This window comes from Pan paniscus, chromosome 19 (assembly GCF_029289425.2).
Source record: "Pan paniscus chromosome 19, NHGRI_mPanPan1-v2.0_pri, whole genome shotgun sequence".
Classification (NCBI taxonomy): Eukaryota; Metazoa; Chordata; class Mammalia; order Primates; family Hominidae; genus Pan; species Pan paniscus.
In genome coordinates, this window is record NC_073268.2 from 91,591,076 (window position 1) to 91,618,249 (window position 27,174).

Here is a 27,174-nt window from a genome sequence, read left to right on the forward strand (position 1 = left end):
TTCTGAAATCTAAAACCCTCTATTCGCAATCATTTTAGATGAGGGATATTCCTCCTGTACTTGACTAATGTAGCTTTCCTTTGTGGATGTAAATTTATTTTACAAAAGGGCAGCTTTTCTTTTCCTTTTTTTTTTTTTTTTTTTTTAGACGGAGTTTTGTTCTTGTTGCCCGGGCTGGAGTGCAATGGTACCATCTCAGCTCACTGCAACCTCTGCCTCCCGGGTTCAAGGGATTCTCCAGCCTCAGCCTCCCGCATAGCTGGGATTACAGGCATGTGCCACCACGCCCGGCTAAAGGACAGCTTTTCAGAGCTACTCCCATGTCTGCACTTTCTGAGAATAACCAGCTCAAAGTATGCCAAAGAAGTGGCCGGGCGCCGTGTCTCATGCCTGCAATGCCAGCACTTTGGGAGGCTAAGGCAGGTAGATCACCTGAGGTCAGGAGTTCGAGATCAGCCTAGCCGGGCATGGTGGCGCACACCTGTAATCCCAGCTACTTGAGAGGCTGAGGCAGGAGAATCACTTGAACCTGGTAGGCGGAGGTTGCAGTGAGCCAAGATCGCGCCATTGCACTCCAGCCTGGGTGACAGAGCGAGATTCCGTCTCAAAAAAAAAAAAAAAGCCAAAGAAGTATATTTTGGGGTAGCACATTCTGGTCTCCTACAGTGGTGTTTTGGGGTGGTATGTCCTGAGTTCCAACAGCATCATAATGATCCCTGAGGGAGTGTAATTGCTTCAAACGGTGCCTGACACAGGTCGACGCCTTACCAGGACTTGCCTTGTTGTGGTTTCACCCTCACAACAACTCAGGATGGGTGTTGCTTCCATTCTGCAGGGGAGGAGACTAAGGCCCCCAGGGCTTGCACAGCTGGAGCTTATCTGGGGCGGGGGCACTGGCTGGGGTGAGGATGTCCTGGTTTCACCTGTGGTCTGGCTGTGTGGCCTTAGAGTGGTGGCTTCACCTCCCTTCACAGTTCACCAGTGAAGTAACTGTTTGCTATATATGGTGGGCCGTCAAGCCTATTGGAGGGGTGGACAGACAGACAAGTCAGCTGCAGCACCAGGACAGGGCCACTGAGTACCAAGGGAAGGAACCATGGGACCTCGGGAGGGAGGAAGTGCTGCTGGAGAAGTCAAGGTAAAACCCGTTCCTGGACAACTGCTCACAGCCGGCTCGCTCCCCTCGGCCAAACCCAGGCGCACCCCAAGCAGCCACACCCATCAGGGCAAACAGGTTGCTGTGCTTGCCCGGCTGCCGCAGAAGCACCTGCCTGGGCCTTCCCTGCCCGTGCCCACCCTCCCCTGTCCCCTTAGGCCCTGAACAGACAGTGTGTTCCTGACCCAGCAGCCCCTGCGGGCCAGGTTGTTCTGTATTGGCTTTCGAATGGCTGGGCCCCTGGTGTCAGGTGACAGCAGCCACACAGGGAGGGCCAGGCTGCTGCCACTGCCAGGAATCTGAGCTGGCCACACCCAGCCAGTATCGGGCAGAGCGGCCCAGCCAGGCAGGAGTGCTCCCCCACGGCGCTGGGCAGCCTCTGAGGGCCTGGTGCCCACCACTGCCTCCTTCCCACCCCCTGAGGAGTGCCAGGGACTCCTCCTCGGGTCCTAGCCCTTGGGCAGGGTCCTCCCTGGCTGCAGGCAGGATGAAGTCCCCACTGTCTCTGACAACCAGCCTTTGCCCACTCCCTCCCCTTCCGGAGTCCCAGAGCCCAGGAGAGACGGGCCTTCTCCCCTACTCCAGGCTAATGTTGCAGTCTGGCGGCTTCTGCAAATCTTTGCTCTCCTTTCCCAACCCCCCTGTCAAAAGAGTTCATTGTTCTCTCCTCCCTTGGCAGAGGTCACCTGAGCCAGGTATCAGATGTGGGCGGGGCCGGGTAGGCTGGATGCCGTGCTTCGGAGGCCCCAGTGGCTGCCAGGCAGCTTTGGTCACCCTCCTGGTTTGAATCTGAGGAGAGATAGCTAGGGTCCTAGAATAGCTGGGGAGGGCTGGTCTTGGAATTCCTTGACCACCCAGGGGCTGTGCCCCGTCCCGCCCTCTGTCCTGAGTGCAGCCGCGATTCAGGGTTGCTGTGTGTACCTTTGCAGGAAGGCAGCCCTGGGGCTGAGCCCAACCTCCTGTGCTCAGGTGGGTACTTCCTTTTAGGGAGGCCATATGCACTCCCTCTAACAGGGACCTGGAACTGTTCCTGAACCCTAAACAAGGGGGGAGTCACCACCTAAGTGATACAGACCTTGTTCAGCAGCAGGGAAGCTAAGCCTTACAAGGCTGGTAGGAGTTGGGGGTGGGATCCAAGGGGGTGGGAAGGGCACCAAAGTAAGGGGCGGGGCAGGCCAGGCGCGGTGGCTTACACCTGTAATCTCAGCACTTTGGGAGGCTGAGGCAGGTGGATCACTTGAGTCCAGGAGTTCGAGACCAGCCTGGGCAACATAGTGACACCTCATCTCTACAAAAAATACAAAAATTAGCCAGCTGTGGTGGCGCATGCCTGTAGTTCTAGCTACTCGGGAGACTCAGGTGGATCACTTGAGCCCAGGAGGAGGAGGTTACAGTGAGCTGAGATCGTACCACTGCACTCCAGCCTGGGCAACAGAGTGAGACCCTGTCTCAAAAAAAAAAAAAAAAAAAAAACACACACACACAAACTAGGGGGCAACTGGGGCACAGCCAGAGGTGCCCATGGAGCCTTCGTTCTTTCCCTGACTGGTTTCCTCAGGACACTAGGCCCTGGGTTTCTAGCTTCTCCCTGTCCCTTCTATTAGCTGCTCTTAGTCCTGTTCCCAAATCCCAATCCCTTCCCTGTTCCCAACAAGATCCCTTGGGCTTCTCATAACTAACCTAGGGCTCCCCTGCCTCTCTGCCCAGCCCGAGCCCCTGTCCTCATAGGACTGCCTGAGGAATCCCCTGGGAGACACGTCATTTACACATGAAACCATTCTCTTGGCCCTGTCCAGGTAGAGTCGCTGTGAAGGTCACTGCCCTTATTTTGGTTTTGGGGGAGCCCTGGTCCCTCCAGAGTTGCCAACTTGGAGAAGTGCCCAAGGTGATACTATGGAACAATGCGAGCCTCGGAAGGAAGCAGAGGCCTGTGTGTGCTGCAGGGTGGCCTCAGGTCCATCATCTCCAATCCAAGGACAGCTCTGCCCAGTGCAGTCACCAGTATCATCCCGTTTATTAGATGAGAAATGAAGCTCAGGGAGGCCCAGCAGCTCATCCACGACCAGATGCCTTGTACGTGGCAGGAAGGGATACAAAGCTTAGTGGGTCTGACTCAGTCCCTGTTCTAAATCAGCCTTTGGAAAAGAAGGTAGGGATGGGAGGGAGGGGTGGCCACGATAACTCCAAGGCTTGAAGGGAATGAGAAATGAATGCGGGTGGTTGAAGGGTGGGCCCAACCCTTTGTCTTCCTCTGAGTTAGAGGAAAGATGCTGAGCCGAACAGGAGTAGTGACTCTGGTGAAATGTTAGAAGAACTGCCCGCCCTTGACCTGTGGCCTGAGAGCCTAGCAAAAAGTTACAGGCTGTTTTCTCTGTGGCCTGACCTTCCTGCTGGTGTGCGGAATTGTCGAGGCCAATGGGAATATAATATGAGCCATGTATGTGATTTAAAATTTCCTAGAAGCTGCATTGTATAATTATTTAAACACGTGAAATTAATTTTAATTATATATTCTGGCTGGGTGCGGTGGCTCACGCCTGTAATCCCAGAACTTTGGGAGGTCAAGGCGAGGAGATCACTTGAAGTCAGGAGTTCGAGACCAGCCTGGCCAACATGGTGAAACCCCATCTCTACTAAAAATGCAAAAATTAGCCGGGCGTGGTGGTGCATGCCTGTAGTCCCAGCTACTTGGGAGGCTGAGGCAGGAGAATCATTTGAACCCGGGAGGTGGAGGTTGCAGCGAGCTAAGATCTCACCACTGCACTCCAATTAGGTGACAGAGGGAGACTCTGTCTTTAAAAAAAAAGTCTAGAAGCTGCATTATGAAATTATTTAAACAAGTGAAATTAATTTTAATCCTGTATTCCAGCTGGTCAAGGTGGCTCATACCTGTAATCCCAGCACTCTGGCACTCTGGAAGGCTGAGGCCTGTGGATCACTTGAGGCCAGGAGTTTGAGACCAGCCTAGCCAACTTGGTGAAACCCCGTCTCTACTAAAAATACAAAAACTAGCTGGGCGTGGTGGTGTGTGCCTGTAGTCCCAGCTCCTCAGGAGGCTGAGGCGGGAGGATCACTTGAACCAGGGAGGCGGAGGTTGCAGTGAGCTGTGATCGTGCCACTGCACTCCAGGCGTGACAGGCGTGACCCTATCTCAAAAAAAAATTATATATTCCTTTTAATCCAACATATGCAAAATATTTTGATGTGTGATTAACTACTAATGAGATTTTTTCAGTTTGTGTTTTTGAATGCTCAATTTGTGAAATCTAGGTGTATTTTACACTTACGGCATATCTCAGTTCAGACATTAAATCTTTTTTGGAAGTACTAGATCTGTATTTAGAATTTGGATGATTTACAGTGGAAAAAGGGAATTTGAAGCGTGGCCTGCCTGAGTCCAGCCCCTGTTCTTCTAGAACCCGAGTTGTTCCAGACATACTTGAAGGGTTTCCAAGAACTGACTTAATCCTCATTGGTGACATGAGCCATACTGCAAGTGCTTGGTGGCCCCATGGGGCTCATGGCTACCGTTCTGGGCAGCTCGGAGCATGGGGCCTGCTCCTGGCCAGGCCAGCGGGCTCCTGTAGGGCATTTCCACCAGAGTCCTCCAAATTCCAGAGGCTGTTCCCTGAGCTGCCTCTGCTGCTGGGAAAGTGCTGCTGTCCTGGGAGACGGCTCCGGCTGCTGACTTCCTGAGGCCCCAGCAACCTGGGGCTGGCTGAGGTCTGGTGGGGCCCCTGGGGGAGCTTGTCCTGCACATCCTATCCCACTGTCTACTCCCCTTTTCCTGGGAAATGTTTACATTCCAGACACTCAGCTATCTCTATCCAGGGCTTCTCCAGGCTCTGCATTTTTCGCATAGCTGAACAGGGACCTGGGCTGGCCTGGGGGCCGCTGCTGGGCCCTATCTGTCACCCTGGCTATCCCATTTAGGTATGACCATTTGCAGGGCAGGCCCTGTTCCTAGCAAAGAGCCAGGCCTGAGGCACCCCCCATCTCCCCCGACCTTTTTGTCTCCAGGCATCCCCCAAAATAGGCACTTGTTGGAGCTCTCCTCCCTGCCTGACCCCAGCATGGGATTCCTTGTGAGAGCCATTGGACTAGACTGACTGATGGGGGAGGCAGGTAGCAGGGTTTGCTAAGCTATCATTGCTAGATCTCACCAGGGACTTCTTTTCTGCTGCTTTGAGGCCTGGCAGTGCTGCAAAGTAGGAAAGCCCAGGGCCTAAGGAGGCTGCCTCATTGTTGGGACCTTTTTCTGCAAGGCAGAGTCTCTGTGGTTGTTTTTTAAGTCTTTAAAGCAATCAGTTGACATAGCATTGCTTTGTGCTGTTCTCACCTAGCTCTGCAGGGTCATTATCCCCCGGGGTGGGAGGTGGGGGTCAGATTGGGGTAACTGATTAAGAAACTGAACTAAAAACCTTCCTGAAGATGGTTTATCACTCTAAATTTGTAGCGGGTTTATGTTCATACCTTTCTTAACCCACAATTCTATCCCTGGGACATCTGCCCCAGGAAATACTCAAGTGGTGCAGACAAAGATAGGAGTCCAAGAATGCCATCAACATGGTTGTTGGATTGCAAACCCTCTAGCAACAAAGTAAATACTCAACAATAAACCTCTGGTGAGTTAGGATATCTCCAGGTAAAGAATATTCTTTAGATGTTTTAAAAGTCATTTTAGGCCGGGTATGATGGCTCACACCTGTAATCGCAACACTTTGGGAGGCCAAGGCGGGCAGATCACTTGAGGTCAAGAGTTCAAGACCAGCCTGGCCAACATGGTGAAACCCCATCTCTACTGAAAATACAAAAATTAGCCGGGCATGGTCGTGGGTGCCTGTAATCCTAGCTCCTGGGGAGACTGAGGCAGGAGAATCACTTGAACCTGGGAGGCAGAGTTTGCAGCGAGCCAAGATCGCACCATTGCACTCCAGGCTGGGTGACAAGAGCAAAACTCCGTCTCAAAAAAAAAAAAAGCCATTTTAGGCAGGTTGCAGTGACTCACGCCTATAATCCCGGCGCTTTGGGAGGCCAAGGCAGGAGGATCGCTTGAGTCTAGGAGGTCAAGACCAGGCTGGACAACATGACGAGTACCTGTCTCTACCAAAAATTAAAAAGTAGCCGGGCGTGGCAGGCGTGGTGTTGCGTGCCTGTAGTCCCAGCTACTTGGGAGGCTGAGGTGGAAGGATCACTTGAGCCTGGGAGGCCGAGGCTACAGGGAACTGAAATCATGCCATAGCACCCAGCCTGGGCAACAGAGTGAGACCCTCAAAAAAAAAAAATTAAAAATTTTTGTCATGCCTGTAATTCCAGCACTTTGGGAGGCCAAGACAGGCGGATCACAAGGTCAGGAGATCGAGACCATCCTGGCTAACACAGTGAAACCCCGTCTCTACTAAAAATACAAAAAATTAGCTGGGTGTGGTGGCGGGCGCCTGTAGTCCCAGCTACTTGGGAGGCTTAGGCAGGAGAATGGCGTGAACCTGGGAGGCGGAGCTTATAGTGAGCTGAGATCACACCACTGCACTCCAGCCTGGGCGACAGCGCAAGACTCCGTCTCAAAAAAAAAAAAATTTTTTTTTGGCTGGGTGCGGTGGCTCACGCTTGTAATCCTAGCACTTTGGGAGGCTGAGGCGGACAGATCATGAGGTCAGGAGATAGAGACACGGTGAAACCTGTCTCTACTAAAAATACAAAAAATTAGCCAGGTGTGGTGGCGGGCACCTGTAGTCCCAGCTACTCGGAAGGCTGAGGCAGGAGAATGGCATGAACCCGGGAGGCGGAGCTTGCAGTGAGCCGAGATCGCGCCACTGCACTCCAGCCTGGGCGACAGAGCGAGATTCCATCTCAAAAATAAATAAATAAATAAATAGACGTGCAAACATTCACAAGTGCAGAAGACTCAAAGGATGTACACTTAGGTGTTAGCAAGGTTACTTCTGGTTGTGGGAGTTTGGGTGATTTTTGTTCTTTTTTTTTTTTTTTTTTGAGACGGAGTCTCACTCTGTCGCCCAGGCTGCTCTGCTTGCCGGGTTCGCACCATTCTCCTGCCTCAGCCTCCATTTTTGTTCTTAAATGTCTTTATACCTCCCAGATTTTTCACAGTGTGTGTGTGTATTCTGTAATAAATGAAAAAAACACGTATGTGCAACGACACTCCAGGAATTCCCTTTCTGGGAAGATGGTTGGAATTTGGTGACAGTAAGAGTCTGTGAGACCCAGCTGACTGGGGCCTGGAGGGACCTGGAAGAGCCCAGAGCAGGGCAGGGCCTCCGCGGTACTCTAGGCCCCTGGGTGAGCCCGGAGCTGCGGTGCAACCAAGATTTTCTCCCGAGAGACCGGTGTCTCCATTGTTCCAAACTCCCCCTACTTTCCCCACCCCACACCCATAAGGCCCCCATGCCACTGAGGAGGGCTGGGTCCGTCACCCAGGGTGCACGTGGTGGAGGCACCAAGTCAGTTCCTGGAAAGCATTGAGAGGCTGGTATGGTGTCGGGGAAGATCAGCTCGCAGGGGTGGCCATGAGGCCAAGGGCAGAGTCACAAAGGGACAGTGGGTGGGGCCTGGTAAATATGGGTTAGGCTCCAACACTCAGGTGTCTGGGAGGAACCGGAAAGGTAACGAAACCCTGCTTCCTGCTGGGCCGTCTGGTGCTGCAGCTCCAGCAGCCATGGTGGCGCGAAGGGGACAGGTCTACAGGCCCACCCCGCGTGCTTCTCGTTGCAGACGGTGGAGCATGGCTTCCCGCACCAGCCCAGCGCCCTCGGCTACAGCCCGTCCCTGCGCATCCTGGCCATCGGCACCCGTTCTGGAGCCATCAAGCTGTATCCTCCGTCCCCTCGCTCCCACTCGGGCAGGGCCTTGGGGTGGGTGAGATTTGGGGAGGGACATCTTTTCCTTCCTTGCCCATGGGCTGTTGGGATAAAATGAGGGACTTTCCTGATTTCCAGTTTTGAACATGATTTTATTCCAAAATGGGGCGGGTATGGTTGATGGTGGAGCAGGGACCTGGGCATGAGTGCATCCCTGGTGGGATGCGACCCTGTCCTTTGCAGGAGGACAGTGAGGTTTGAAATGGACTGAGGAGATACAGGCTTATTTTGTCCCCTGTGTCCTTTCAGGACCATTCATGTAGTCTGCTCTCTTTACTCAGTTTCCCCTCTCACCTATTCCTGGAGGTTTCAGGAATCCCCCAGTCCCGGGCAGGGGGTGAGGCTGCTGGGGGGCTCAGAGACCTGTTTTGCAGGGGTTGTATTGGTGGATCCAGAGGGAAGGACCTGATGCCCATGTCTCAGCCAGTGATCATTCAGTGAGTGGCTGGCTGGTGCGCCAGTAGCAAGGCCTAGGCCCTTCTGTGCCCCTGCCTCCCTCAGCTCCCCAGCTCCCCACCTCACCACCAGAAAAGCAAGTTACAGGGACCCCTCTTGTCGCTAGGGATGTTTTTAATTTTAAAAAAATTTTTTCGGCACTTTGGGAGGCTGAGGCGGGCAGATCACTTGAGGTCAGGAGTTCAAGACCAGCCTGGTCAATGTGGTAAAACCCTGTCTCTACTAAAAATATTTTAAAAGTTATCAGGGCGTGGTGGCACATGCCTGTAATCCCAGCTACTTGGGAGGCTGAGATGGGAGAATCGTTTGAACCTGGGAGGCAGAGGTTGCAGTGAGCCAAGATTGCGCCACTGCACTCCAGCCTGGGCAACAGAGTGAGACTCTGTCTCAAAAACTTTTTTTTTTTTTTTTTTTTGTGGAGACAGGGTCTTGCGATCTTGCCCAGCCTGGTCTTGAACTCCTGGGCTCAAGCAACTCTCTTGCCTTGGCCTCTCAAAATGCTAGGGTTACAGGCATGAGTCACTGCACTCCCAGCCTGCAGTTTTGTTTTTTAACCTATCTTGATAAGAATCAGAGGTGGACTGGCCCCAGGGCCCTATCCACAAGCAGAGATGGGGTGGCCTTGGGCCAGGAGAGCAGGGCTCGGCAGCCATCTTCCAAATTCCACCCCGACTCCCACAGGCGGCAGAGAGTGGAGAGGGCTCTGCCTGGCAGGGACAGTCCTTCCCCGGCCTGAGGCTGGATGTTGTCCAGTTGGGTCATCTTTTATCCAGAGCACTGGTTCTGGCCGACTGGGGGCTCCCAGTGTTTTCAGAGATGAAAAACCGGATCAGGTTGGGCACCCCGCCAGTCTGATCTGTGCTCCCCTCAGGACAGGGCCCAAGAGAGTTGAGAGATGAGGGACCACCTCCAATAGCTTGGCTGCCACCTCCAGCAGAGCCTGACCTCCCTCTTCCCCTCTGCCCGGTGTGGGGGAGGGGTATGGAGCGCTCGAGTTCCAGGCTGGGCTGGTGTACACAGGGGGCCAGGGCCTTGCTGCGGGCTTAGCCTTCCCTCGGCTGGTTAATCATTGCCAGGCCACAGCCAGACTCTAGTTACCAATCCCTGGTGCCAAGACTTATGGGCCAAGGCTGTTGGTGATAGGCCCCCTGGGGTGCCATGTGTTTTTCCACAGGTGCTACCAAGCGACAGCCAACATGTCTGTTGCGGCTCACGATCAGGGTGGCAGCCTGACAGTTGCCAGGGTAGGGCTTCACCTTTCTATGGAGTTGCTCCCACCGGCCTGACTGGGAAAAATCTCCCAGGGGTCAGGTCACTGGCCTGGTGCCCCAGGGCCAGGGCTGCTGTGTCTCCTCCCCACCCTAGGCTCCATGCATGGGTCCTGCTGCCTCGGGGGAGGGCAGCCCCTCTCTGTGTTTGCATCATTGCACATGGGCCCCGAGGGCCTAGCACTCAAGGCAGGCAGGGGATGGTGTCCGACCTTCCAGAGCTTTCCTGAGCCTACTCCTAGCTACGGAGCCCCAGGCGTGGAGTTCATGGGGCTGCACCGGGAGAACAACGCGGTGACGCAGATCCACCTCCTGCCCGGCCAGGTGAGGGACCTGGGGTGGGACAGGAAGCCACTTCCATGCCCTCCTTGCCTTCACTGCTTCCAGCAGGGCTGGTGTGGAGAGGCTGGCATTCGGTGGCCCTGGGTTTGCTGCTGATGGAAAGACCTGGGACCCCCTCCCTTTCCACAGCTGGGGCTCATGGGCCACCCTGGGAGTGGCCAGGGGGTCTTTTAAACAACGGGCTGGGTGGCCCCAGTGTGTAAAGGCCTTGCCTGGGTAGCAAGACCACATGCTCCCGTCGTGTGCCCTCGCCAGTGCCAGCTGGTCACCCTGCTGGATGACAACAGCCTGCACCTTTGGAGCCTGAAGGTCAAGGGCGGGGCATCGGAGCTGCAGGAGGATGAGAGCTTCACACTGCGTGGACCCCCAGGGTAAGGGCTCAATCCCCAGCCCCTTCCACTCCCAGCCCAGCCTGACCCTTGCCCTTAGCTCTGGAGTGAGCTCACCCTTTGTGAGGCCTGTTGCGCCCCTGGCAGTGCCTGGCATGCGTTTGGCCCGATGCATCGCCACACTCAGGTGCTCCAAGTGGAGTGGGCGGGGCTGCAGCCTGCCTCCTCCATCCACACCACGCCTCCTCCATCCGCACCCCACCTCCTCCATCCGCACCCCACCTCCTCCATCCGCACTCCGCCTCCTCCATCTGCACCCTGCCTCCTCCATCCGCACTCCGCCTCCTCCATCCGCACCCTGTGTTATGCTGGAGGGTCCCTGGCGTCTTTCCTGCCTCCTAGCCCAGGCTCTCTGCCATCTGTCTCCTGTCTTGGCAGAAAGCGACCAATGTTTGTCCTGGCTTGAAATGTTATGACCTCATTAAAGGGCCTTATGGGCTTGTTTTCCGAGGAGTCAGGGGACCCCGTCCATGGCATCTCCCCTGCTGGGCAGTGGTCGGCTCACGGGCAGCTGTTCGTGTCACAGGGCTGCCCCCAGTGCCACGCAGATCACCGTGGTCCTGCCACATTCCTCCTGCGAGCTGCTCTACCTGGGCACCGAGAGTGGCAACGTGTTTGTGGTGCAGCTGCCAGCTTTTCGTGCGCTGGAGGACCGGACCATCAGCTCGGACGCGGTGCTGCAGCGGTGAGCCCAGAGCCCGGCTGCTGTTAACTCCATCCCCTCAAGTTAGGCATGGCTTCTCCCCTTGGTCCCAGGACTCTATCAGGAGCTGTATTTCTATGCTGGGAATTCCATGGGGCTATAGCAGGGGAGGCTCTTGGCTTCCTACCTGTCACCTACTGAGAACCTATTGGCCTGTCATAGGTTAGCATCATAGCACTAAAAAGGGGGCTTTGAGGGTCCCTCGTCTAAAGGCCCCAAATGACTGTGTAATGTCACCGACTGTCAGTCCAGTGTCCTTTGCACTTGCCATGGGTTTCAGAACCCCAGGGGCTCTGCAGCGGGGAAGTCGGGCCCAGACCTCCCTGCGTCACTGGGGCAGCTCCTGGTGCCACCCTGTGCGGTGGGCACTTTGCTGAGGTTCCATTTGCTCGCAGGCTCTGTGGCTAAAAAGCCTTGACCGCCACAGGCGTGTGGGTCTGTTGAGATCGTTTCAGAAGCTTTGCTCCTTGTTGATGATACTACAATAGAGAGGGAGTTGGATCAGGTCCGGGTGGGAGAAGGGGATGGGGCCCAAAAAAAGAGAGGAGATAGCATCTGACAAGATCATGTTGGGGCCAGGTCGGTCATGGTGGAATGATCTGTGGTTCCAAGGGGCAGGAGGAGGCCAGGGTGCTGGGCCCCTGGCCCTGCAAGGCTTTGGACTGGGCCTGGGACACACTCCTGCAGCAGACCAGCCCAGCTCTCCAGCCCTGGGTGGTGATGAAGCAGGGCCCGTCTGCCCAGGGCAGGGCATGACTGGGCTGGGAGGATTCCCACTTGGGGCTGTGTCCCTCTGAGTGCAGACCTCTGCCTTTCCCGTTCAGCAGGGTAGGGCTGGGGCAGTGTGCCCAAGGTCAGAGCAGAACACTTTGCAGGATGACAGGTACCACAGTGGGACACAGCCTGTGGGCAGGACGGCATGGGACCTGCGCCCCAGCAGGTGGCCACACCAGTGACCAGCCTCACCCTGTAGTTAGCTGGCGGGAATCTAGTTGGCGGGGGGGCCCAAGTGCCCTGAGAGCCCCTCCTGCCAGTTTATTTACATTATATTATATTTTATTTTATTTTATTTTTGAGATGGAGTTTCACTCTTGTTGCCCAGGCTAGAGTGCAATGGCACGATCTTGGCTCACTGCAACCTCTGCTTCCTGGGTTCAAGCTATTCTCCTGCCTCAGCCTCCCGAGTAGCTGGGATTACAGGCATGCGCTACCACACGTAGCTAATTTTGTATTTTTAGTAAAGACAGGGTTTCTCCATGTTGGTCAGACTAGTCTCGAACTCCCGACCTCAGGTGATTGACCCGCCTCAGCCTCCCAGAGTGCTGGGATTGCAGGCATGAGCCACAGCGCCTGGCCCAGTTTGTTTATTTATTAAAAAAAAAAAAAAAAAAAAAACAAAGAAAAGAACATTTTTTTTGAGAGAGTCTTACTCTGTCCCAGGCCAAAGTGCAGTGGCAAGATCTCAGCTCACTGCAACCTCTGCTTCCTGGGTTCAAGTGATTCTCCTGCCTCAGCCTTCTGAGTAGCTGGGATTACAGGTGCACGCCATCACACCCGGCTTATTTTTGTATTTTTAGTAGAGACGGGGTTTCACCATGTTGGCCAGGCTGGTCTTGAACTCCTGACCTCAGGTGATCCACCCACCTCGGCCACCCAAAGTGCTGGGATTACAGGTGTGAGCCACCACGCCCAGCCCCTTTTGGCAGTTTAAATTCTCGTCCTCTTGATGACACTTATCTAAGTTTTTAAAACGTGCAACCCTTTAGTCTCATAACTCTGTCTCTGAGAAGTCTCTGTCCTAAAGATATAGGATAAGAATGATCATTGTAGGGCTGTTTTTAATGGCAAAAAGTTGGAAGCCCTCTAATTGTCTAACAGTTTTCATCTGTGTAAAGACATTATTTGCATTTATTAAGAATATCTAGATGGACACAGTTGCTCACACTTTGGGAGGCTGAGGTAGGAGGATTGCTTGAGGCCAGGAATTTGAGACCAGCCTGGGCAACATAGCAAGACCCTGTCTCTCCCCACAAAAAATAAAAATTAGTTGGGCAAGGCGGCACACGTCTGCAGTCTCAGCTACTTGGGAGGTGGGAGGATCACTTGAGCCCAGGAGTTGGAGGCTGCAGTGAGCCATGATCAGGTCACTACCTTCCAGCCTGGGTGACAGAATGAGATCCTGTCTCTAAAAAAATTAAAAATTAGGCCGGGCGCGGTGGCTCACGCCTGTGATCCCAGCACTTTGGGAGGCGGAGGCAGGTGGATCACCTGAGATCAAGAGTTCGAGACCAGCCTGGGCAACATGGCGAAACCCCGTCTCTACTAAAAATATAAAAAATTAGCCTGGCGTGGTCGTGGGTGCCTGTAATCCCTGATACTCAGGAGGCTGAGCAGGGAGAATTGCTTGAACCCCGGAGGTGGAGGTTGTGGTGAGCCGAGGTCACACCACTGCACTCCAGCCTGGGCAACAGAGCGAGACTCCATCTCAAAAAAAAAAAAAATTAAATATTGAACATTAAAGTCCCCTTCAACTCTCACTCTTGATTCAAATTCTAATGCCAGTGAGGTCAGTGCTAGCAGTAGATGTGCCAGATATAGATAATGTGGAGAGCTTGGGTTTAGTGTGGCTTGGGTCCAGGCTGGGTCCACTTCCCACATCCTTGCTGTTGGCTGTTGGTCCTGTGCCTGCTGCCTTGTGGTTTTTTTTGTTGGCTGCAACACCTCCAGCCCTCACGGCAGCATTCCAGGCCTGGAGACAGGGCAGGGGTGAAGGCTCCAGGGCCAGGCCAACTCACACAGAGTTTTGTTTTATGGGGCTAAAAAACTTATTATTAAACACTCCGTTTTGCAAAAATGCACTGAATATGAATGTACAGTTTAACAGATTCTTGTAGAGCATCCTTGCAGCCTTCCTGCCGGGCATAGAAATAGAACTTTGATGCCCTCCGGAGGTCTTATGCACCCTTCCTAGTCAAGGCTCCCTCTTGCCCCTGCATTGACTTTTCCAGAAGTCACTGCCTTGCCTTGCCTTATAATTTTACCGCCTGTGTTTACATCACTGGAGGTCGTGTCCATGTCTCTGTCTTGTTCTACATGCTGCCCCTCTCCCCTTGGTGACATGTCCTAGCCATCTTTCTTTCTTTTTTTTTGGAAATGGAGTCTCACTCTGTCACCCAGGGTGGAGTGCAGTGGCACGATCTCGGCTCACTGCGACCTCTGCCTCCTGGGTTCAAGCAATTCTCCCACCTCCGCCTCCCAAGTAGCTGGGATTATAGCCATGTGCCACCACGCCCAACTAATGTTTTATATTTTTAGTAGAGACAGGGTTTTGCCATGTTGGCCAGGCTGCTCTCAAACTCCTGACCTCAAGTGGCCTGCCCACCTTGGGCTCCCAAAGTGCTGGGATTTCAGGCATGAGCCACCACGCTCAGCCATCCACTGCGCCCAGCCCCTAGCCATATTTCTATGCTGGCACATGGAGCAGCCACCTCTGCATAGGGAGCCCCATGGCTGTGCCATGCTGGGGGCCATTCCCCCTGGTGGACAGCATCGGAGGCTCACGGCACTCCCCTCGCCCAGGTTGCCAGAGGAGGCCCGCCACCGGCGTGTGTTCGAGATGGTGGAGGCACTGCAGGAGCACCCTCGAGACCCCAACCAGATCCTGATCGGCTACAGCCGAGGCCTCGTTGTCATCTGGGACCTACAGGGCAGCCGCGTGCTCTACCACTTCCTCAGCAGCCAGGTAGGCAGTGCCCAGGACATGGCAGGCGCCATGTTGCTCTCCCAGGGCCCCAAATGGCCCATACATGCTCTGTGCAGAGGCATGGGGTGCAGGCGATGGGAATGCCACCTCGGTCCAGCGTGCTGCCCTCTGTCCCTCTCCTTTTCCTCCATAGCAACTGGAGAACATCTGGTGGCAGCGGGACGGCCGCCTGCTCGTCAGCTGTCACTCTGATGGCAGCTACTGCCAGTGGCCCGTGTCCAGCGAAGCCCAGCAACCAGAGCCCCTCCGCAGCCTCGTGCCTTACGGTCAGTGTTTCACCCGCCGGGCAGTGCCCACCCCCAGTGCCTCCTGGATTCAGGTGCAGGTTGCTCAATTCTGAAGCAAACTCCAGGGCCAGAGAGGGTAAAGGCTTTGTCCAAAGCCACACAGCAGGGTTCGCCTCACCCAGTTTCTTGGGGAACTTCTCAGAGCAAGATTCCCAAGCACAGGTCTACCATGTGGATGTGGCATGAGCTAGAGGGATCTGTGCCTGTGGGGACTGACACTTGTCTGAGAGTTTGAGGATCCGTTCAAGCCGATTCCTTTCCTTTCAGGTCCCTTTCCTTGCAAAGCGATTACCAGAATCCTCTGGCTGACCACTAGGCAGGGGTAGGTATCCATGCTGGTCCTCTTTCCTCTCCAGAGCCTTCCTGGAGGGCTGGAAAGGTCACTTAGGCCTCTGCCTGGGAAGTTGGTGCCAGTGAACACTCTCAGGTTCTGTGTTGGGGTCTTGGACACCAGGGAGGGGAGACAGGGTAGATGCTATTCACATCTCTCAGCAGCCCAATTCCTGCCAAGTTCATTCTTGCTCCTTTCTTCCACCTTCCCAGAGAGACGGTGCTGAGCAGCAGGTCTCAAACTCCTTTAGTGGCAGCCCTGTTTCTTCAGACAAAATCACTCTGGGTGATGTTCAAATAGAATTGGTGGGGGCACCCAGCTTGAGGCAGGAGTGGCTGCTGAGACTCAGAGCCCCCAGCCTGGATGCCCTCACCTTACCCCCAAGTCCTCCTGGGCTGTAGCAGTTGGAAGGAGATGGGGTCCAGTCTCCCCTGCTCCTGGGGACCTTGACTGAGTGGTCACTTTGATTGCCGGCCTGTGGCTGTTGAGGCCGTGCCAGGAGCCCCAGCCCACTGCCGCTTCTCTGTGCCTGCCAGGTTGCCCTTCACCATCTTCCAGGGTGGCATGCCACGGGCCAGCTACGGGGACCGCCACTGCATCTCAGTGATCCACGATGGCCAGCAGACGGCCTTCGACTTCACCTCCCGTGTCATCGACTTCACTGTCCTCACAGAGGCAGACCCTGCAGCCGGTAGGAGAGCTTCGGGAGTGGGTGCCCAGGGTTAGGTGTGGGAGGCGTGGGGCAGGGCCATCAGTAAAGACAGGGCCAGGTGCAGTGGCTCCTGCCTGTAACCCCAGTGCTGTGGGAGGCCAAGGTGGTAGGATCGCTTGAACCCAGGAGTTCAAGTCCAGCCTGGACAACGTAGGGAGACCCTTGTTTCTACAAAAAATAAAAAAATTAGCCAGGTGTTGTGGCACGTACCTGTAGTCCTAGCTACTCAGGAGGCTGAGGTGGGAGGATCACTTGAGCCCGGGAGGTGGAGGTTGCAGCGAACCAGGATCATGCCACTGTACTCAGCCTGGGTGACATAGCCAGACTGTGTCTCAAAAAAAAAAAAAAAAAAAAAAAAGGGCTCTGCACAGATGTTCCTAAGCCTACCACTGTCCTGAGTCCCTTAGCCTCACTGCACCCCAAGGTGCAGTGTCATCAAGCCCTACAGCTCCTTTCTCTGCCTCCCTGCCACCCTCCCCAGCTAGAGACCCAGCCCAGCCACACCTCCTGTCTGCCCCGGGCTCTCTGCCCTTTCCAGACTGTAATGAGACTTAGCCCACAGGGGGCTGATCTGTACTGTTGGATTTAACACCCACCCCGCTGAGGCAAGAGGGTCCTGGCTTAGAGATGGCAAAGCCCGCCTTCTGGGCAGGGCAGAAGGTGGCTGTGCAGCCTCCTGGAGCTCCAGCAGGACCGGCAGAGCCCTGAGTCAGCCTCGTAAATTGTGTGACAGGCAAGACCAGAAAGGGCTGATGTTGAAACCTGGAGAGGAGCCCTGCAGGAGCTCTCCAGGAGGGAGGGCCCTCTCCTAATGACGCTGGCCTGAAAGGGCCTGAGGCCGAAAGGTGAGGGAGCGGGGCTGTGTACTCACGGCCTCTATCTACCCTGTTCAGGGGAACCCCAAACCTGCTTTTCTTTCTTTCTCAGCCTCTCCTCCCTCCTCACACCCTGGATGCTGAGAGCAGGGCCCAGCTCTGCTCTTTCCACAACATTTGGGCCATGTTGGCACAGAGCGGGGGCCTCTTGGGCTATGGTGGCCACACTCCCCGGGCTAACTGAGTTACCTGATTCCCAGCGGAAAGGTCAGGAAGGGAGGGAAGAAACTTGCTGAGCTACAAATTCGAGACTGCTGGGGCTTTCTAGGACAGGCCACCTTCCTGCAATTGTCCCTCTGTGTCCCCAACTCCCCGCAGTCCCGCAGGCCAGGAGGTGGGTGCCTGATGAGCGGTGCTTCCCTCAGATGATATGTGGGCACCCTGAAGCTCTCATGTAATGGTTCTGCTGTGCCGGGTTGTGACCCAGCTGTCCCTGGTAGGCTCTCCTGTTTAATGAGCAACTGCTATATGCCAGGCCCTGTTCTAGAAACAGATGAGGCCCCTGTTCCCATGGAACTTAGATCTGAGTATGTGGACAGAGTGAGCAGGTTGCCAGATAATGTCAGAGGTAAGAAAAAAGCCAGGCAGAGGACAGCAGTGCTGGTTTAGACAAGGGTTGGCAAGGCCTCCCTGATAAGGGGACGTATTTGCGCAGACACGGAAACAGTCTGAGGGAAGGCTTGCCCTGTAGGGACCTGGGGTGCAGACTGAGCTGGGAGGGCTCTTGGCTTGCTCCAATGAGGTAGGGGCGAAGAGAGGGCAGAATGGCCCCCGTGCTGGTCCAGATGTGGCCAGCGCCAGATCGTATAGAGCCGTGGAGGCACGGTAAGGACTTGGGGTTTGAGGGAGATGAGGGCCCTGAGCAGGGGTGCCATGATCTAGCCTCTGCTCCAGAAGGATCTGTCTGGCTGCCATGGGGGGAACACGGAGTGGAGCAAAGACGGGAGCCCAGTGAGAGTCGAGGGAGAGGTGACCTCAGCTTGGGCTGCGGTGCAGGCCATGGGACTGGCAGGAGGTGGCTGGGGTTACGCTGTCTTTTCTAACATTCAGCATTGGCTGAGGGGCCAGGTCAGGGCTCACAGACTGTTGCTATAAAGGGCTGGGTGGCTTTCTTCCCCACAGCTACTCAGCCTAATGCCATTGCAGAGCACATGTAGCCATGGACAACACAAGGGGCGTATCCGTGTTCCAGGACAGCCATATTGACAGGAATAGGCAGGAGGCCAGATCTGGCCCTCGGGCTGTAATTTCTTGGCCCCTTGTCTAGGGAGAGGTAAATGAGGGGAGGAGAGATCAGTCAAGGATGACGTGAGGGTTTGCTGGGAGCACCAGGAATCCTGGAGAAGGTAGTGGCAAGAGGGTGCAGCAAGCTCAGCTGGGCGGGAATCAAGTCTGAGGACTTAATGTCTCCTCTGATCTCCAGACCCATAAGGGAGATGCTGAGTAGACAACTGGGGCTTATGGGTCTGGAGTTCAGGGGAGAGATCGGGAAGGTGTCCATTTGGAGTCATCCACGCAGAGATGTGTGAAGGCTGCTCAATGATTTTGAGGTTTAAAGAAAAAAAGAGATGTGAAACCAGGGGCCCTGATGAGGCTGCCCAGGTGGTAAGGAAGACAGAAGAGAAGCCATGGGACAGCTGAGCCTGGGCACCCTCAAGCCTTGGAGGCATGGAGTTTGGTGGGGATCTGGCAAAGAACACCTGGGAGCAGCCAGCGGGCAGCAGACCCCAGAGTAGCAGGGAAGACAAGCGCTTCAAAGAGGCAGCGTCAGCCAGGGGCAGTGGCTCAGCTGTAATCCTAGCACTTTGGGAGGCCAAGGATGGCAGATCACCTGAGGTTAGGGGTTCGAGACTAGCCTGGCCAACATGGTGAAACCCTGTATCTACTAAAAATAAAAAATTAGCCAGGCATTGGTGGCATATGCCTGTAATCCCAGCTACTCGAGAGGCTGAGGCAGGAGAATCTCTTGAACCCGGGAGGCAGAGGTTGCAGTGAGCTGAGATCATGCCATTGCACTCCAGCCTGGGCAACAAGAGTGAAACTCCGTCTCAAAAAATAAAAATAAAAAAGAAAAACAAAAATTAGCCAGGCGTGGTGGTGAGTGCCTGTAATCCCAGCTACTTGGGAAGCTGAGGCAGGAGAATCGCTTGAACCCGGGAGGCGGAGGTTGCAGTGAGCTGAGATCGCACCACTACACTCCAGCCTGGGTGACAGAGCAAGACTCCATCTCAAAAAAAAAAAGAGAAAAAAAAGACTGGGCACAGTGGCTCATGCCTGTAATCCCAGCATTTTGGGAGGCCAAGGTGGGCAGATCACTTGAGCCCAGGAGTTCAACACCAGCCTGAGCAACATGGCGAAACCCTGTCTCTACCAAACATACAAAAGTTAGCTGGGTATCGTGGCTCACACCTGTAATCCCAGCTACTTGGGAGCCTGAGGCAGGAGGATCGCTTGAACCGGGAGGTGGAGGTTGCAATGAGCCGAGATCACACCACTGTACTCCAGCCTGGGCGACAGAGTGTGAAACCCTGTCTCAAGAAAAGAAAAAAAAAAAAAGACAAATGGTTTAATCGTCCAGCGCACATTTATTGAGCACTAGCTGGGTCCAGGCCTGAGTGAGGTGAGGTGATTGTGTGCAGTAAAGAAAATGCCACCCCTAGCAACTGGTGTGCTGAAGACCACGCATGCTGCTGCCTGTGGGGAGAGGCTTGACAGGTGCATCTGAGCAGGGAGAGCAGGCCCCATGGAGGAGAAACCAGGGAAGAGGGTTGGCAGGCACAGCTGCATGCCTCTGGGGTGCCTATCCTGGTTGGGACCCTGCCTTCCAGCCAGGTGTATCCCCCCAGGAGCCCTGTGCCAGGGAGCTCTCAGCAGCTTTGCATGCAGAGCCAGGGCTACTGCCCACACCTGCTGCCCTCCTGGAGATGGAAAGGCTTTGCTCAAGCAGCCAAGAACAGGGCTTTCTGGATCTGCAGATGCCCTGGCTCCAACCCTGGAGCTTCTGATTCCACAGAGCTGGGCAGCTTCCTCCTGGCCCCGGCCCCTGACCCTTGCCCTGTACCCCAGCCTTTGACGACCCCTATGCCCTGGTGGTGCTGGCTGAGGAGGAGCTGGTGGTGATTGACCTGCAGACAGCAGGCTGGCCACCGGTCCAGCTGCCCTACCTGGCTTCTCTGCACTGTTCCGCCATCACCTGCTCTCACCACGTCTCCAACATCCCACTGAAGCTGTGGGAGCGGATCATTGCCGCCGGCAGCCGGCAGAACGCACACTTCTCCACCATGGTAGGTCCGGCCCTGGCCCCAGCCCCAGCCCCACCGCAAGCCAAACTCTCCCATGGACTTCTTGGTCTCTTTTTCTAGGAGTGGCCAATTGATGGTGGCACCAGCCTGACCCCAGCCCCACCCCAGAGGGACCTGCTGCTCACAGGGTAGGGGACTTTGATGCTACCCCTCCTCTTCCCAGTAGGATATGTGGGGTGGGAGCAGAGCCCTGAGGTGGACGAGCCAGCCCCTGGGCATCCCGGCTGGCATCCCTCTCACGCCTGGCAGGCGGGTTCTGCCCACAGGCACGAGGATGGCACGGTGCGGTTCTGGGATGCCTCGGGTGTCTGCCTGCGGCTGCTCTACAAACTCAGCACTGTGCGCGTGTTCCTCACCGACACGGACCCCAACGAGAACCTCAGTGCCCAGGGCGAGGACGAGTGGCCCCCACTCCGCAAGGTCAGGCCAGGAGCCTGGGACCCAGGAAGGGCAGAGGCCAGCTGGGTCCAGCCCCCGTGGCTGCTCACAGGGCCCCTCCCCTTCTCCAGGTGGGCTCCTTTGACCCCTACAGTGATGACCCCCGGCTGGGCATCCAGAAGATCTTCCTCTGCAAGTACAGCGGCTACCTGGCTGTGGCAGGCACGGCAGGGCAGGTAGCAGGCTGGGCTGGGGAGGGGGAGCTGGGAGGAGTGGTCGATGACTGGGGACAGCAGGGACAGGAGCCAACCACCTGCCTAACGCACATTCTGTGTCCTGTGCTTTTCCGGTGGATGGAGGTGGCTTGATCCCCTTGACGGGAGGTCCCTGGGATGGTTGTTTCTTCTCCAGAAATCAGAATTAAGGGCTGGGCCGGGCACGGTGGCTCATGCCTGTAATCCCAGCACTTTGGGAGACCAAGGCAGGTGGATCACCTGAGGTCAGGAGTTCGAGACCAGCCTGGCCAACATGGTGAAACCCCATCTCTACTAAAAATATAAAAATTAGCCAGGCATTTGTGGCTCGTGCCTGTAATCCCAGCTACTGGAAGGCCGAGACAGGAGAATCACTTGAACCTGGGAGGCAGAGGTTGCAGTGAGCCGAGATTGTGCCACTGCGCTCCAGCCTGGGCAACAGAGCAAGACTTGTCTCAAAAAAAAAAAAAAATGCAGGAGAGCTGGGGTTGGACAGAGGCCTTTGTCCTTCCTTGAGCCTTGGGCCCAGCTCCTTTGCTGTCCCCACTAGTAGCATCCTGCGGCCTTGCCGTCCCTTTGCTGAGGGCTTGCTGAGCCACCTGCCACCCTGCGCAGGTGCTGGTACTGGAACTGAATGACGAGGCAGCGGAGCAGGCTGTGGAGCAGGTGGAGGCCGACCTGCTGCAGGACCAAGAGGGCTACCGCTGGAAGGGGCACGAGCGCCTGGCAGCCCGCTCAGGGCCCGTGCGCTTTGAGCCTGGCTTTCAGCCCTTCGTGTTGGTGCAGTGTCAGCCCCCGGCTGTGGTCACCTCCTTGGCCCTGCACTCTGAGTGGCGGCTCGTGGCCTTCGGCACCAGCCATGGCTTTGGCCTCTTTGACCACCAGCAGCGGCGGCAGGTCTTTGTTAAGTGAGCAGGGGCAGCTGGGTCCCGGGGCTGGGAGTGGGGCCCGCGAGGACTCCCAGGACCTAGCAGCACTGACAGCCTGCCATCCCCCCAAGGTGCACACTGCACCCCAGTGACCAGCTGGCCTTGGAGGGCCCACTCTCCCGCGTCAAGTCCCTCAAGAAGTCCTTGCGTCAGTCATTCCGCCGGATGCGTCGGAGCCGGGTGTCCAGCCGGAAGCGGCACCCGGCTGGCCCCCCAGGAGAGGTGAGGCCTGAGGTGAGGCTGCGGCCGGCCACGCGCCCAGGTTCGGCTCAGAGCAGCCAGCAGGGGGGCCACACGGCCCCTGCTCCCCAGGCTTGCTAGGCTACAAACAAGATTCAGGGTCCAGGTCGCATTGTGTGACCTCAGACAGGTCACGCTGCTTCTCTCTGCCTCAGCTTCCTGAGCAGAAAGGCAGTAACTGTAATGCTTATCCTAGAAGTAATCCCCAGTAAACGTTAGTGATTTCCTTTTTCTCTCTACAACATGCTGGGGGCCCAGGCAGGCTCCCCCAAGGGCACCTCCCTCTTGGACAAGGGTCCCTCTAGACGCAGGCCTGGCAGGTGGCTGGCATGGCTGTGGCCTGCCTTCCGATGCAAGGATCAGCACTGAGCGAAGCACTGTGCCTGGGGAGGGGAGTCCAGAGCTGACCCTCAGGCTGACCCACCCCTTGCAGGCGCAGGAGGGGAGTGCCAAGGCTGAGCGGCCAGGCCTCCAGAACATGGAGCTGGCGCCTGTGCAGCGCAAGATCGAGGCTCGCTCGGCAGAGGACTCCTTCACAGGCTTCGTCCGGACCCTGTACTTTGCTGACACCTACCTGAGGGACAGTGAGTGGCCAGCCTGGGGTTGGGGGGCAGGGGGCAGTGGGCAGCAGACACCCCCTGACCTGGGGGCATGCCGGGGGCTGCTGCCTGCCTGGCTGGTAGGAGCTAAGAGGGTTTCCCCTTGTGAGCAGGGGCAGACTGCAGCCCCTGCCTGCTTACTCCCCTCCCCTGCCTCAGCCTCCGAGTCAGCTTCCCTTGGCTTTATATCCAGGCCGTAGCACCCTTTAGAAGCATGGCCTCAGACCCATCGCTTAGCCTTTCAGGGCCTCAGCTTGCTTCTCTGTAAATGAGGGAGTGACAGCTTCCTCCTAGAGCAGCTGTGACGATCGGGGACAGCCGAGCCTGCTGGTCTCCAGAGGACGTGTCTCTCCCTGGCTGGTTCTCCCCTGCTGTATCGCAGCAAGGGCTGAGCTGAGCTGGGATTGGGGTCTTCTATGTTGGGGCCTGTGTGGTTGTCAGAGAGCCTTCCAGCCTCTCCCAGGAGGGAAAACCTGGGAGTAAACCCTGGTTGCCCAGCTCCACCCGACTCCCACGCTAAGGGTCAGACACCCAAACATGGCTTCTCGGCAGGCTCCCGGCACTGCCCCTCGCTATGGGCTGGCACCAATGGGGGCACCATCTATGCCTTCTCCCTGCGTGTGCCCCCCGCCGAGCGGAGAATGGATGAGCCTGTGCGGGCAGAGCAGGGTGAGTGCTGGGCAGGGAGAGCAGAGGGTGCTCGGGCTGCCTGGGCTGGGTCCAGGGAGTGGCTCCAGCCCCGCCACCCCCTCACCGGCCCCAACACCCACCTCCTCCCCCTAGCCAAGGAGATCCAGCTGATGCACCGGGCGCCGGTGGTGGGCATCCTGGTGCTCGACGGACACAGCGTACCCCTTCCCGAGCCCCTCGAAGTGGCCCATGATCTGTCGAAGAGCCCTGACATGCAGGGAAGCCACCAGCTGCTCGTCGTATCAGAGGAGCAGTTCAAGGTGCCACACGGGCAGCGGCGGGTCTCCCTGGGACTCCCCGGGACATCCAGGAGGCTCGGACCTTGGGCAAAAATGATGGCTGGGACTCAGTCTTGTTTGCAGTTGGTGTCTGAGGGGCTGCAGAAGTACAGGAAATAAGTGAGGGGGGAGTCTCGTGTGAGGACACTGAGGCAGGACAGGGGGCCGGGCGCGGTGACTCATGCCTGTAATCCCAGCACTTTGGGAGGCCAGATCACAAGGGCAGGAGTTCGAGACCAGCCTGGCCAACATGGTGAAACCCTGACTCTACTAAAAATACAAAAAAAAATAGCCCGGCATGGGCCAGGCACGGTGGCTCATGCCTGTAATCCCAGCACTTTGGGAGGCCGAGGCAGGCAGATCACAAGGTCAGGAGATCGAGACCATCCTGGCTAACACGGTGAAACCCCGTCTCTACAAACAAATGCAAAAAAATTAGCTAGGCGTGGTGGCGGGCACCTGTAGTCCCAGCTACTCAGGAGGCTGAGGCAGGAGAATGGCGTGAACCCAGGAGGCGGAGCTTGCAGTGAGCCGAGATTGCGCCACTGCCCTCCAGCCTGGGCGACAGAGCGAGATTCCGTCTCAAAAAAAAAAAAAAAAACCAGCATGGTGGTGGACGCCTGTAATCCCAGCTCTACTCGGGAGGCTGAGGCAGAAGAATTGCCTGAGGCGGAGGTTGCAGTGAGCCGAGATCACACCACTGTACTCCAGCCTGGGCGACAGAGCAAGACTCCATCTCGGAGGAAAAAAAAAAAAAAAATCCAGACAGGGAAGTCAGTGACCTCGGCATCCTCCCAGGCCGTGTCTGTGCATCTGAGAGCCAAGGGTTTGTCAGGACACCGGGAGGCATGCGGGGAGGGGAGGGCCCAGCAGCAGCAGCACAGGGCAGGAGAACTGGTTTGGCCATGGGCATGAACAACCACCCCACGCCCCCAGGTGTTCACGCTGCCCAAGGTGAGTGCCAAGCTGAAGTTGAAGCTGACGGCCCTGGAGGGCTCAAGAGTGCGTCGGGTCAGCGTGGCCCACTTCGGCAGTCGTCGAGCCGAGGACTACGGGGAGCACCACCTGGCAGTCCTTACCAACCTGGGCGACATCCAGGTGGTCTCGCTGCCCCTGCTCAAGCCCCAGGTGCGCTACAGCTGCATCCGCCGGGAGGACGTCAGTGGCATCGCCTCCTGCGTCTTCACCAAATATGGCCAAGGTGTTTGAGCCGGGCTGGGTGGATGTCGGGGCCCCGGGCACTGCACGGACGGGAAGGGTGGCCAGGGGTGTTGTGGCCACGGCCAGACTGTATGGGCCTTAAGCGGAGAACTGCGAGGGAGCGCTAGCCCCTACTCCCCCAGGTGGGGAGGCAGCCTTGGCAGCCGCCAGGCCAGGCCGCTAGCATTGCTCCCACTCCCCAGGCTTCTACCTGATCTCACCCTCGGAGTTTGAGCGCTTCTCTCTCTCCACCAAGTGGCTGGTGGAGCCCCGGTGTCTGGTGGATTCAGCAGAAACCAAGAACCACCGCCCTGGTAACGGTGCGGGCCCCAAGAAGGCCCCGAGCCGAGCCAGGTGAGTGAAAGGGCCAGAGGCCTCTCCCGCCCCTCCCTGCCCTCTCTGAGATACCCTGAGGCTCCCACTGCTGCCTGGCTGGAGGCACCTCCCCACAAGCTCAGCCCACCCTCCCAGGCTCTGGCTCTCCTTGCCTCTTTGCGTGCCCCTTGCCCCTGTGCAAGCTGGCAGTCCAGGGCAGGACTCAGTTTACCTCCCAGGCTCTCCTGCTCAGGACAGGCTGTGCCATTGACTTGTTCTTCATGGGACCAGGGCTCTCAGAGCCGGGCAGGGAGCCCGGGGGCCCTGGTCCTCACTGTCTCTCCCCCCACAGGAACTCAGGGACTCAGAGTGATGGCGAGGGTAAGACAGGCCTCCTGGGCCCATGCACACCTGGGCCACACCCGGCCCAGACCTGGGGCTGGACGGGAGGGAAGGGTCCCGAGTGAGCAGGTAGTGTTTGGGCTGGGAATAGAGACGGCATTCCTTCCAGCCCTGGGCCCTGGGCTTCCACATCCTGACCTCAGTAAGGAGAGAGCGAGCCAGGCCGAGGAGGGCCCAGGCGGGGCGCCCTGACCCGGCCTCTACCTTCCAGAGAAGCAGCCCGGCCTGGTGATGGAGCGCGCTCTGCTCAGTGATGAGAGTGAGTTGGGTGGGAGAGGGTGGGGCTGGCAGGAGGGGTGGGGAAGGGGGGTCAGGGTCAAGGGAGGCTGGGCAGGCCACTGCCCTGAGGCGGGGTACAGATCCATGGGCACCCACGGAGAAAGGGGGTGGAAGGGCTGTGGCTAGCCGCCCCAAGGGCCTCAGTGGGCCTCTGTTCCCACCCGGCCTGCAGGAGTCCTGAAGGAAATCCAGAGCACACTGGAGGGAGACCGCGGGTGAGGCACCGCCCAGGCCAGCTGGGGTGGGCCCGAGGCTCTGCCAGAGGGCTCAGGGGAGCGCTGAGAGTGGAGGTCCCTGAGGTCATGATTCCCCTGTCTTTGCCTGTGCAGGAGCGGCAACTGGCGTTCACATCGAGCGGCCGTGGGGTGCAGCCTCAGCAATGGCGGAGGTGGGGGCTCTGGGCTTGAGTGCAGCTGCCAACCGTGCTGGGAAGGGCTGGGAGGAAGAGCCCCGGCCCCACTCCCCTGGGTCCCACGGGGCCGACACGTGCCCTGATGACCAGGAAAGCACCATGTCTGGGCTCAGCGTGGGCGGCTGGGGCACCCCGTCCTGCCCAGGGTGATCTTGAGCTGTCCCTCTGTGTCCTTCAGCAGAGTGAGTGGCTGAGCGTCCAGGCTGCGCGATGAGCACACACTACTACTGATGGCCTTTCGGGGGTCCCTGCCCCAGCCGGAGAGGCCGATGCACAGGGCCCCGCCAGGGGCTGGGGGCATCCCGGCTTCCACAATGCAGCTGCTCTGGGCCTCGGGAGAGGAGAGACCCCAGTCCCCTGGGCTGCCCTTCCCGGGCCTCGTCTGTCTGGGTCCTTTGGTCAATGTTGCACAGTTTTTATTGCTCCCATCCCTTTTTGTAGTGGGCTGGGTTTTAAGTTATAAATGTTAACTGCCTCTGGGTGAAAAAGTTTTTAATAAACACCTATTACCTCTTGACTGGTCCACTACTTTAATATTTTAATTGTGTAGAAATTTTCCATGTGAATGGAAAGTGGGAGCCGGTACCCCGCCTGTCCCCCGAGGCTCCAGCCCTGGCCTGGGCCGGTGTCAGGAGAATCCACTTGGGGAGCCGTGTGAATCAAACTGCTTCGTTTTGTCTGAGCCCGGCGGTGCCTTCCCTCTCTGGGAACACATGGCAAGCACGAACCATCTTGAGTC

At 56.8% G+C, this 27,174-nt stretch overlaps 1 protein-coding gene across 8 annotated transcripts in view; it reads left to right on the forward strand.

The window, feature by feature from the left end:
* Window positions 1-26,952, forward strand: part of LLGL2 (LLGL scribble cell polarity complex component 2) — a 49,177-nt gene extending 22,225 nt beyond the window's left edge. The window contains exons 3-26 of one of the 8 annotated variants that reach the window (XM_008965849.5): window positions 7,886-7,983; window positions 9,998-10,079; window positions 10,353-10,468; window positions 11,013-11,171; window positions 14,769-14,931; window positions 15,086-15,218; window positions 15,507-15,561; window positions 16,107-16,261; window positions 20,224-20,441; window positions 20,520-20,587; window positions 20,726-20,879; window positions 20,969-21,073; window positions 21,707-21,999; window positions 22,092-22,254; window positions 22,694-22,844; window positions 23,412-23,528; window positions 23,643-23,809; window positions 24,764-25,028; window positions 25,231-25,381; window positions 25,695-25,723; window positions 25,956-26,003; window positions 26,196-26,238; window positions 26,353-26,411; window positions 26,614-26,952. In XM_008965849.5, the coding sequence (XP_008964097.1) occupies window positions 7,886-7,983; window positions 9,998-10,079; window positions 10,353-10,468; window positions 11,013-11,171; window positions 14,769-14,931; window positions 15,086-15,218; window positions 15,507-15,561; window positions 16,107-16,261; window positions 20,224-20,441; window positions 20,520-20,587; window positions 20,726-20,879; window positions 20,969-21,073; window positions 21,707-21,999; window positions 22,092-22,254; window positions 22,694-22,844; window positions 23,412-23,528; window positions 23,643-23,809; window positions 24,764-25,028; window positions 25,231-25,381; window positions 25,695-25,723; window positions 25,956-26,003; window positions 26,196-26,238; window positions 26,353-26,411; window positions 26,614-26,621 (3,000 nt within the window). In that variant the 3' untranslated portion in view covers window positions 26,622-26,952. Of the gene's footprint in view, window positions 1-7,885; window positions 7,984-9,997; window positions 10,080-10,352; window positions 10,469-11,012; window positions 11,172-14,768; window positions 14,932-15,085; window positions 15,219-15,506; window positions 15,562-16,106; window positions 16,262-20,223; window positions 20,442-20,519; window positions 20,588-20,725; window positions 20,880-20,968; window positions 21,074-21,706; window positions 22,000-22,091; window positions 22,255-22,693; window positions 22,845-23,411; window positions 23,529-23,642; window positions 23,810-24,763; window positions 25,029-25,230; window positions 25,382-25,694; window positions 25,724-25,853; window positions 26,004-26,195; window positions 26,239-26,352; window positions 26,412-26,613 lie in introns of those variants that run through there. The other 7 variants (XM_003813285.6, XM_034942884.3, XM_034942885.3 and 4 more) reach the window with 7 other exon arrangements.
* The last annotated feature ends 222 nt before the right edge of the window (window positions 26,953-27,174 follow it).